The 12,152-nt window shown below is 40.0% G+C and overlaps 1 protein-coding gene across 13 annotated transcripts in view; it reads left to right on the top strand.

Moving 5' to 3' along the window:
* CLASP2 (cytoplasmic linker associated protein 2) overlaps nucleotides 1–12,152 on the top strand; it is a 158,989-nt gene that overhangs the window by 140,930 nt on the left and 5,907 nt on the right. For all 13 annotated transcript variants that reach the window (XM_053669047.1, XM_053669050.1, XM_053669048.1 and 10 more), the window contains 3 exons: nucleotides 8,659–8,852; nucleotides 9,096–9,224; nucleotides 11,874–12,080. In XM_053669047.1, coding sequence (XP_053525022.1) covers nucleotides 8,659–8,852; nucleotides 9,096–9,224; nucleotides 11,874–12,080 — 530 coding nt within the window. The remainder of the gene's footprint in view (nucleotides 1–8,658; nucleotides 8,853–9,095; nucleotides 9,225–11,873; nucleotides 12,081–12,152) is intronic.

Raw genomic sequence — 12,152 nt, 5'->3', positions numbered from 1 at the left:
TGTGCATTTCCCTTCATTTCAATTAGTTTAGCCTTCACATGTTCCTCTAATTTGTGACTAAAATCAACCAGTTCTCTGAGCATCCTGATCACCAGTGTTTTGAACTGTGCATCTGATAGGTTGACTATCTCTTGGTGGCTTAGAAGTATTGGCTCTGGGGTTTTGAGCTGTTCTTAAGCCATAATGTTTTGGTCTGTTCACGCCTGTTATATATGAGGAGCAGAGCCTTAGGTATTCACCAGGGTGGAGCAACCCAGGTCACTGGGTTGTGATGCTGTATGTGGGGGCGGGGTCAGAAAGGGGTAATAGCGTTTTTTTCTGCTCTCTCTCAGATTTCAGTCCCCTCTGCTGCTTCCTGCAAGCAAACCGGGCCCCCCTGATGCTGGCTCCCAGGTGTGTGGGCCTGTGCACTCTCCAGGACCCTGTGGGTCTCTCCAATGAACTCTCTGTGAGCCTGGGAGCTTCTCCTGGCACCTCAACCTGGAGAGTTTTTCCAATTGGTGCTTTTAGGCTTTAACTCCGGTCGCTGGGGCCCTAGCCTGAGTGGTCTGTCTCACTGCTCGCTCTTTTGCCTGGTTTATCTGAGTGTGAATGTGTGACCGCAGTCAGCCAGCCATCTTGCGCCCCCACTGGGTCCGCCTGTTACCACCCCACACCTGGAATCTGCCAACTGCCACCTTCACACCTGGGTCAGTCCGGCCACTTTTTCCTACCCAACTCAGCTCCACTGGGTACTGACTCCGCCCCTCTTACTGGTCTGGATGAATGGTTTGTTGTTGTCGGACTTCCGTACAGTTCAATTTTCTGTGTTTTGGTTGCATTTTTGTTACTAAAACTTTGTTGTCTTTAAACTTGGTTGTGCAAGAAGGCACAGTGTTTCTACCTACACCTCTGTCTTGGCCAGAAGTTTGGGATGGTAATGTTATCTCTCTTCTTCTAGGAGCTCATTTCTAATGGCTTGGTAGCAGCTGTCTTCCCTAGAATGAGAAACAATAATCATCTAAGATCTTCCTTGAAATGACAAAAACCTCAGTGGCCTCCCAGAAATAACAAGTCAATTGTAGCTTGTAAATTTATCTTCAGACACCAGTCAGTCATTAATTTTTTTGGTCAGAATGACAAAACTCTTTGAAGGAATACCCATTCTTTACAATAGCCTTTTAAGTATGAAGCCATAAACAAAATCTTTAATAACATATATCCAAGGACCAAATTTGGGAAAAGCTACCATTAAGTTTTGGAAGTGGCTTAGGCCTAAGTTCTTATGCTTACAATGGGCTTACGTGTAAGGTCAACGTTACTGAGCTCCACAGCCTAATAAATGGGTTGACCTTCCTGAATCTTACTTGATTAGGCTCAGAGGATGGAGACGTTGTACTGCCTGCCCTCCTGAGCACGGTGTGCCATAAGGTTCAGGAAAAATGTATATTAACTAACTAGAAATTATAAGACGCTGCAAATGTTTTAGTTATTTTTAATAATAAAGAATTACATTGCCCTCTACAAGTAATTTGACCCATTCATTATTTTTTAGGCTCAAGTAATGTACGGTTATATATAAACTACCTGTAGCTAAAGTTGCAAGTCTCCCCCTCAACACGACAGTTAGGTAGTTTCTGCTCTTTATTCCCTCAGTGTTGCTGTCAGTGAACATATTTGGGCAAAAAATTTTATGGACTTACACATAATTCACCCAGAGAGATCTCCAGAGGTAAAATCGCTCAGTTAAGGGATCTGTAACTTTAAGGTGTGAGACCCAATTACAAGCTTAAAACTGTTGGCCAATTTAAGTACTGCTGATTTTCTCACCAACTTTTCAATTTCAAAAGTTGAAATACTTTTAATTTTTGTCACTGTGATGGATATAGAATAGGTGATCCTAATAAAGCATTTCCTTAATTTATTAGGATGATTGAGAAATTAGGTATCAGAAATCTTTTTTAATTTTTGTAATTTTGATGAATAGAAAAATTTCTTTGCTTGTATTTCTTTGATTACTGAGGTTGACAAATTCTATTTCTATAAATGTGTCATGTTAAGAGACTTTAATATATCACAAAGGCAATATTATTACAATGTACCAAACTGTGTTTAAATTATATATGAATCTATAAAATTTCCCCAATTACACACTTAGGTGTGTTTTAATCTGTCACAAATAGTTAATATATCGCTGAGTTTTATTCACAACAGCAGCATAACAGGAATGAATAAACTGGACCTGGTATAAAAAGTCCTTGAACCCTGTATACCAGCAGCAGCCTGGGAGGTTGAGACACAGCATTAGCGGCTTTGATTGTATTAAAATTATTACTGCATAGAGGTCACAAACTGGCAGACCAAATTGGGTCTACTGACATTTTTTTTCTTTTTAATTTATATTTATTGATTTGAGAGAGAGACATCAATTTGTTGTTGCACCCATTCGTGCATTCACATTGCTTGATTCTTGTATGTGCCCTGACCAGGATTGAATCCACAACTTTGGCGTATCCAGGAAAACGCTCTAACCAATTGAGCTACCCAGCCAGGAGAGTCCACTGACATGTCTTCCCTTCACTAATAGATAGGTGTATATATATATTTAATGTAAAATAATTGAAAGCTAATAGTTGGGGGTGGAGTACAAAGAACTTTTTTCTTAAACCATTTGAAAGTAAGTTGCCAGACTGATGCCCCATCATCCCAAACACTTCAGGATGCACTTTCTGTAAACAACAACATTGTCCCTCATAACCACAGTATGTTCATCAAAAGCAGGAAATTATCATCAGTACATTAATGACCACCTATTCTAAACCCCATTACAGTTTTGTCTCTTGTCCCAGTGATACCCTAGAGCTGGAGGATTTAGTTCAGAACCTTACATTGCGCTTATCATCATGTCTCCTTCAGCATTCAGTATTTCCCCGGCTCTCACGACCAAGGTTATGAAGGTTACTTTTGAAGGCTGGAGTCCAGTTATTTTGTAGCATTTCCCTCAGTTTAGGTTTTCTGATGTTTTCTCAAGATGAGATTCAGACTGTGTCCTCTGGTGACAATATCATAGAAGTGATAGTGCATTCTTTCAAGTAACACATAACTTCACTTTCCACCCAGACTGGTGGTAGTAACTTTGGCCACTTGGTTATGGTGGTGCTTCCCAGGCTTCTCCACTGTGAAAGTACTCTTTTTTAAATCAGTGTTTTGTGGAGACGTACTTTAAAACTGTGTAAATAGTCTGTTCCACATTAAACTTAAAATGTACTCATTAAAAATTCATTTATAGCCCTGACTGATGTGGCTCAGTGGACTGAGTGCCAGCCTGCAGATGGAAAGGTTGCTGGTTCGATTCTCAGTCAGGGCACATGCCCAGGTTGCAGCCCAGGTCCCCACCTGGGGGAGTAAGAGAGGCAACCAGTCACTGTTTCTCTTGCACATAATGTTTCTCTCTCTCCTTCCTTTCTCATCTTTCTAAGACTAAAGAAATAAAATATTTAAAAAATTCATTGACATATTTACAACTGTATGGACTCATGGTTTCGTGTTGTATCAATGAGTTATGCTTTGTAACTATCATTATTTATTTTATCACTCAAATTGTCCTTGAGTTGACCAGCAGGATTCTATTCAAGGTGGCTTTGTGTCCTCGTGACATGTCTCCATCTTTGCATTCTGGAAAAACAATATTATACTGTCCATGATGCAACCCTGGAATCAAGCATTTCTCCAAGGATCAGTCCTTGGTTTCTTTTCATAGAAAACAGTGCACTGGGTGTGTACCAGGGGCACTTGCTGCGAGTGAGACACCTCCCCGTGCCCTCTCAGGGGCCAGAGCTGTACGACACACTAAGTTACATCTGCTGATTTCTCTATCTATCCATAGGTGTGTGTGTACACCCTACTCCAATTCCAGTCATCCGGTACCACGAGGTTACCTCTACTTTCCTCCCTTTCCAAATTGAGAACCCCCTTTCTCAGACAGTGAGAAGCCTGGCCGCCATTCTCACTAACGTATCCACCCACTGGACCAGTCCTCCTCTGTGCACCCAGTTTCCATGCCCACCAGCACCACCACCTCACATGCTCCCCACCCTGCTGGGCTCTGCCCTTCCATACGGACACCCGCGGCCTCCTGGGCTCTCACAACCCGGTCCACGGATGTCCTTCTCCTTCTGCTTGGACTCTGACAGGTCACAGCTGGTCGCTCCTCCATTCGGGCACACTCCTCACCCGGACTGAGCGTTGAAACCCTGTGCTCCCCCCTCTCAGATGTAGAGCTCCTGCTCACTGTGCTGGGGATCTGGGCCCCAGGCCTGGCCATGTGTAATTTTGATAAGTGGGAAAATAATATTTTACAAGATTGAGGAATCATATTTTTGCCTCCTCATGTTAAAAGACTTAATATGGCACAAATATTACAAAATCAAAATAGCAAAATCACTTCTTTTTTTGCCTAATGTTCTTCTCTTTTACCAAGGGGACATACATATTTTTCCATTTGTTAATGGAAGACATCTTTGACAATTAAATAGCTGAAACCTAAACAGAGTAGAATATTTTTGATTTGCGAACCTAATTTTTTCACAGCATAATACCTGATTGACATAGGCAGCCATTTTTGGTTGCATAAACACTTTGTGAAAATGGGTAAGCCCTCCGTTAAACCAAATAGTTGCCCCAAGTTTCATAAAGCAGTTGTTTTCATTGTCTATTTTTATTTTTAATTTTGAGATGGAGAAATCTAATTTGCCATTATTTTATTGTAAACATTGCTAACAGTAACCTTTTCAAAAAAAATTTATCGACTTTTCTTGCTATTTTGATTTTCCTTTCAGCCACCATGTCCTCCTCACCCCCTTAATGTGCAAAATTTATCCTTTTTGTCTGTTTTTAAAACCTAAAACTTTTGGGAAGAGATCATTATTTTCTTAAACTCATATAAAGGAAATGTTTTAAAATTCTGAGAGAAAGTATATCTCACTTAGATATCTCTGTTTACATTACAGACAGGTACATTGTTGATACATTTATCTGAATTAACAAGTCAAAAAACAAAATCTACCCCAGCCAGTGTAACTCAGTAGGTTTGGCATCATCCACCAATTGGGAGGTCTCTGGTTCAGTTCCCCGTCAGGGCACCTGCCTGGGTTACCGGTTCCATCCCCAGCTGGGGTACATGCAGAGGCAGCCAACCGATGTTTCTCTCTCACATTCATGTTTCTTTCCCTCTTTTTCTCCCTTTCCTCTCTCTCTAAAATCAGAAATAACAAAATTTTTAAAAAACATCCATTGTCCATGTCTAATTTTGATCTTTGTCAGAGTTTGCAGGGACTATAATATCCCAGAATACTACCTTTATTGAGGATGAGGATGTGTTTAGAGGAGCCTCTTAGCAGAGTTTGCCAAGCTGGAAGACCATTAGTTTTTGAGCACTGCAACAAAAGTATCGTTAGACGTGTAGTTGTGTCAACATTTGTCCTGAGGACAGAGGCATATTAGCATTGGTGAGTTTATTGTATCCCGGGCCCAGGGCCTCCCCCTGACTCTAGGAGGTGGGTGCTACTTTCCCACTTCACTGGTAAGAAAACTGAACCCCATAATGATTAAGAATGTGCCCTTACCATGGAGCCTCAGTGGTGCAATCGGTTAGCGCGCGGTACTTATGAGAATGTGCCCCTACCACACAAAGCGTAAGAGGCAGAGGTTTGGTCAGACTCCAGAGCCTGTGGCGGTTTTCACATGACCTCAGTGCCTCTCTGTTGATTATTGCACTGTAATTAATTAATTCAGGACCTTAGGCTTATCTCATTTATGTGATAGAAATAGTTCAGTTATGTAACAAATAATTTATGTGCTTTCTTTGGCAGAAATTATTTTCCTGTCTGTCATTTTTTTAGACCATTATATTGGTTTGGCAAAAAAGTCCATTTAGTTTTTTCCATAAAATAAAAGACATATTTTTCATTTTCACAAATAACCTTATTGATTTGGATATTTTGAGTATGTGGGCTATCCCCTGCTATTGGTTTCTAGTGGGTAGAGGTCAGGGGTGCTGCTGAACATCTTCCAATGCATAACACAGCCCAACAGTAAAGAATTATTTGGCCAAATGTCAGTAGTACCAAGAAACTTCACAAACCACTTTTGACACATTTAATCAGTCACAGTGCCTTCTCCATCCACTGCATAAATCTTTTTGCATTTCAGTTGCATTTTTACCTTTCTTAAAATAATAAAGCATAATATGCCAAAAATGTCACGTATCTTTTTCCATCTTCAATATTAAAATGGCTACATAAAAATTCACCAATTTGGATGTTTTTTTAATGCACACTTATAAGACAGCTGTCACAGTACAATCTAACAAAGATGTTCTGAATGAAGTTAGAGACAGCTAAGTGCTGCTAGAGCCATCGTACAGAACAAAGTAAGCGAACTTTTGACCAACCCAGTATGTCAAGTCATTTCTAGTTTATCTCCTAGGCGAATTACAAAGCTTACGTTTATGAAGAACTGGGTTCCTCTGAAAAGCATTTTCTTTTGCATTCCATTTACTTAGCCGAAGTAAAACGCTCTTATCAGAATGATTCTCTTGACATTTGTGGAAGTCTGATAATTTTCCATGAGTAGTGTTTTGGGGTTTAGAGAGATGCATTTACCCTGCTGCAGTAGTTCTTGTTAAGCCAGCACTTAATATTGTCGTTTGTTTAACATTTTATTTCTTTATTTTTAGAGTGGGGAAGGGAGAAAGAGAGGGAGAGAAACATCAATGCATGGTTGCCTCTAATGTGCCCCTTACTGGGGACCTGGCCTGCAACCCAGGCTTGTGCCCTGACTGGGAATTGAACTAGTGACCCTTTGGTTTGCAGACCAGCACTCAGTCCACTGAGCCACACCAGCCAGGGCAAAAACCAGCAATATTGTTCTAATGTTGATCTATACAAGTGAAATTATTATAAGACAATAATTTTTTTCTCCAAGTTAAGACTTTATCTTTGAACACAAATTCCTTTCTTGTGGTTTTGCTTTGCATTTCGCATAGGTTCTCCTTGATCTTGCAAAATCCTAATTTGGTTCTCCTCAGTGATCATTCTTTCCAGATTATATCAAGATTTTAAATTCAGTACTCACATTTGGTGCTCCGTGTATGAGTATTTGGGGACCAGAGGTTCTTAGTGCTCTAATCATAATTCCTTGAAAGTTATCCTAACAAACCTCCATTCAGTGGTCATTTAATGTCATTACTTTTGGTTCAGTTTTCCTTTCCTATCATCTATTTTGCTCTAGTAGAAGGCATATATTCTAATAGCTGAATTTTATTTCCTTTCCTCAGATTTCTGAATCCCCTTAAGTGAAATATTATTTTCCTTTTCCTACTTGTAGTTGTGTGTTCCCTGAGATCTATTTTGTTACCTCAATGCATCATTGGTATCTCCGGGTCAGAGGTTAAGCAGTTGGCAGGATGAGGCACAGTGGCTTGTTTTTAACACTCAGTAGTGATGCATCTCGCAAAAGGCAACCTTTAGGCATTTGGGGGAAGAGTGGTCTCTCCCCTTTTCGTATGTGGGCAGCAGCCCTCTCCCAAGTGCCAGATTCACAAGCTTTCTCTGTTCTCTTGGGATCGGCACAACTGGCGGTCCCTTCCCACAGAAGGCCAGGTGCCCAGACCAAGTGCGGCTCCATGGTGCCGCGGTCTTTCCCGGAGACTCAGGAGAGGGAACGGCCCCGGGGGTGCCTTCCGGGCTCTGTGTTCTGTGGTTATTTTTCATTTTATTTTTCAGAAACGGAGTTAGGAAAAGGGTCTGTGGCACTGGTTCAGGCTGTCTGCCCAAGTCCCTCAAGGCCTAAACTTATCATGTATTTTGTCATCAGAAGAATTTAGGAAGAACTCTGCTACTTTGTAATGTTCTAATGTGAACTATTGGATTTAACTGTCTTTTCTACAAAAATGCTTCAAAGCACTGATGACTGTTGTGAAAATAATGTGTCCTTTAACATTCATAAAATTTATAAGCCCATTTTTTACTTTAAAAAAGTGAAAACCTAATTGACATTGCACCTAACTCAACTGAAATTTAAAAGGGAATATATTAAGTATTTATTGTCTCTTCTGTCAAACTATATGTCAGAGTAATTAGCTCTACTTGATAAAGTTATTCTCCACAGAACAAGTCCAGCCCATTTTTATTCCCTCATAAAATAACTGATTCAGCAACAAGCAGTGGGTGAAACTGTTCGCTAAAAGTCTGGCAGGGACCTCCGAGGTGGTGAGATCAGGCTGCTGCCATTTAAATCCCGTGATCGTTGCCTCCTTGGGATGATACCATAGGTGCAACCTTGCACTAAGTGTACAAGGGTGAAATACTTGTTTTTTGTGACAAATGTTTCCAGGAAAAAAATGGAAGGAGGCATAAAAATGAAATAGGAATGATAAATTATAATTATTAAATCTGGGTGATAGGTGATTGGGAGTTCGTTATAATAAGTTCTCTTATGAATTTTCATTGTAAAGTTTTAAACTAGCACTGGTGTTTTGGTGATGATAAATGAAAAAGAAAATTAGGGTTTTGGGGGGGTTACAACCAACATTCTTTATCACATTATGAAGTTGTTTTCCTTGTGCTTGGGAGTGGTGACCTGTAAAGTTACAGAACTAATGTCAGGTCCTTTGGACAGATCTCTCCCTAGACCACTCCGACCTGGTGGCAGAGTTGTTGAAGGAGCTGTCTAACCATAATGAACGTGTAGAGGAGAGAAAAATTGCCCTCTATGAACTTATGAAGCTAACACAGGAGGAATCGTTTAGTGTTTGGGACGAGCACTTCAAAACAATATTACTTTTACTTCTTGAAACCCTTGGGGATAAAGAGGCAAGTAAAATTTCCTTTTTAATAGAATTAGTTGGTTCTCGGGTTTTTACACATTTAAGATGCATAATATGTTTTCAGCTAAAGATGTGAAAACTTAATTGTGCAATATACCACATACTTTATGCAGTTGTCTGTGATTTCCTGGCCCCACCCCAATATTAAGACCCTGTATATCAGACATGGAAAATGTAAAAGATTTTCTACAACTGAACATACTAAAAACATTAAAATGTTTCTTTCTAGCCCACAATCAGGGCTTTGGCATTAAAGGTTTTAAAAGAAATCCTGAGGCATCAACCCGCAAGATTTAAAAACTATGCAGAACTGACTGTCATGAAAACGTTGGAAGCACATAAAGATCCTCATAAGGAGGTAAGTTACCTGACTCCTAAATTATTGTTTTATTGCCAGTACTTCCGACACTAAGCAGTTCTCCCCCAGCCCCCTGCTTACCCTCAGGAGACGTTCCGAGCCCCCCAGGGAATGCCTGAAACCAAGGAGGTTACCAAAGTCTGTGTGTGGTATGTTTTCTCCTATGCATACCTGTGATAAAGTTTAATTTATAAATTAGGCACAGTGAGCAATTAGCAATAATAATAAAATAGAACAATTATAACAATATACTGCAATAAAAGTTATGTGCATGTGATCTTGATCTCAAAATATTTTATTGCAATATACTTACTTTTCTCGAAAAAGAAGCACTTTATAGCTTCTCTCTGGCATATCTCAATTGCCAGCATCACAGCTCTTGCACATTGGGGTCATCGTTAAGTCCAGTGAGGGAGACTCAGACATAAGCACTGTGGTTTCACCACAGTGGGTATGATGACCGACCTGGCTACTAAGTGACCCACAGGCGGTAGTGTATGTAGTGTGGGCTGTGCGGGATAAAGGGATGACTCACGTCCCGGGTGGGACAGAGTAGGACGGGGCAGTAGTCATGCTGCTCTCAGAGCAGCATGTAATTCAAACATGAAAATTGTTTCTTTCTGGAATTTTCCGTTTAATATTTTCAGGCCGTGATTGACTACAGGTAACTGAGCCCATAGATAACGGGGGCTGCTGCACTGCATGAAACATAAATGTTGCTTGAAAAGTACCTTTATCGATCATTTCCTTCATGAACACTTACCTTGATTTTCAAGGTAATGCCCAGTTGAGATGCAAGCATATCTTTTCTGTTAAATGAATTATGCTAATATCAAGACCTTTCCCCTAAAATAGTCTAGCTCTAGGAAATAAATTATCCGATTTCATTTTCTTCTTTGCTTCACTTTGTTTTTTGCTTAGAGTTTGTTAATGTTATCTTTACATTCCACTCATCAATAAGAGTTTGTTTTTTAAAAAATATAAGTAATGAAGGTAAGAATCATTACTATTTTAAGGTGGTAGATTGCCTATGTGAACCGGATAGCTGTTCAAAGTTTATTAAATAAAATAATGAGGACAGCTTGCCTGAGTCTGATATTACCACCACCACAATAGCAGTGAGACAAAATTAAAGCTAAATGTAAAAGCTAAAACTATAAAAATCTCATTAAAAAAGTAAGTGTAAATTTTTGTTACCTTGGATTAGGCAGTAGTTACTTATTTTTAAAGATTTTTATTCATTTTTTTAGAGAGAGGGGAAGGGAGGGAGATAGAGGGAGAAACATATGATGTGTGACAGAAACATTGATAGGTCGCCTCTCACACGCCCCCAACTGGGGACCCAGCCATGACCCAGGCATGTGCCGTGACCGGAAATGGAACCAGCAAACTCTCAGTTCTCAGTCTCAGTCTCAGCCGCACCAGCCAGGGTGGCAGCAGTTTCTCACGGTGGCACAGTAGAAGTAACTGACAGCAACAACAAAATGATAAACGGACTGCATCAAAATTAACACTTTCCTGCTTCAAAGGACATTGTCAAGAAAGTGAAAAAACAACCCACAGAATAAGAGAAAATTTTTGTAAAGTATGTGTCTGATAAGCAACTAACAACCACAACACAGAAAGAGCTTTTACAAACCAACAGCAAAAACACAACCCACTTAAAACATGGGCAAAAGATCTGGATTGACATTTCTGCAAAGAAGATACACAAATGGCCAATAAGCACATGAAAAAATGCTCAATATCATTTGTCTTAGAAAAATGCAACTAAAACCACAGTGACGCAGCACTTCACACATACCAGGAAGAAAGACAATAAGAAGTGTTGGTGAGGATATGAAGACATTGAAACCCTCTGTAATTCACTTTTCAAAAGATATGACTGTGAACCTTACAGGAAAATGAGTCTTAGCTTTTAAATCTGTCTGTATTTTTATTCAGATTCAGCCAGTTTTTAGTAGTGGTACATCTGTAGCATCTTGCTGAAGGTCTGAAGAACATGACCAGAGAAGCATCAAAGGCAGTAATGTTCACTTTTTTTTCAAGACCATCTTTAGAGATCAAGGATCCTTATAAGAAGATAGACAACCATATCTTCTCTTTATTGCGAAACCAGTGTCCGCCCCACCCCAAACCCAATACAGAAGGAAAGGAAATCATTATGAACAGAAGGAGGAAGAGCATGTTAACCTGATAACATACTGAGTGTTTTACATTGTCATGATGTGATAAAGAAGGACAGAGCACTCCTGAGTTTGGGACACTGGTAGTGAGCTGTGTCACAGCATGTCTGATGTGGGAGACTCCACATTGTGGTCCAGCTGAAGAGAGCCTTCACTTCCCTGCACAAGCAGACCACAGTATGATTTTAAAACTGCATTAGCCAACTTAAAAGTGAACACACGAAAGAAGGAAAAATGGTGTAATAAAGGCCCGTGAATCATCATTGTTTCCATAGTTACTGACATTTTGTCAACCCTGTTTTATTAGTACTCGTACTTTTTATATTTATTTGTTTACTGTAGTGTTTTCAAAGCAAATCCCGGATATCATGCCCTGTTACCTATTCCATGAAGTTTGTACTTCCTGAACACAGTATAAAACTTTTTAAGATTATTTTCCTGCTTAACTTCCTCTTTGTTTCAGGTGGTGAGATCCGCTGAGGAAGCTGCATCAGTGTTGGCCACTTCGATCAGTCCAGAGCAGTGCATCAAAGTGCTTTGTCCCATCATCCAAACTGCAGATTACCCAATTAACCTTGCTGCAATCAAAATGCAAACAAAAGTGATAGAGAGAGTGTCCAGGGAAACTCTTAATCTGCTTTTACCAGAGATCATGCCAGGCCTCATACAGGTAAGCAACTTAGTATGGAGGAATAAACTAGGACAGATTTGGGGTTCAGTTACTTTACACCCTTTCCAGGCA

Source organism: Artibeus jamaicensis, unplaced genomic scaffold (genome assembly GCF_021234435.1).
Source record: "Artibeus jamaicensis isolate MK-2021 breed Jamaican fruit bat unplaced genomic scaffold, CSHL_Jam_final contig_519, whole genome shotgun sequence".
Taxonomy (NCBI): domain Eukaryota; kingdom Metazoa; phylum Chordata; class Mammalia; order Chiroptera; family Phyllostomidae; genus Artibeus; species Artibeus jamaicensis.
Note: the sequence above shows the minus strand (reverse complement) of the source record. Positions and strands in the feature narration are given on the sequence as shown.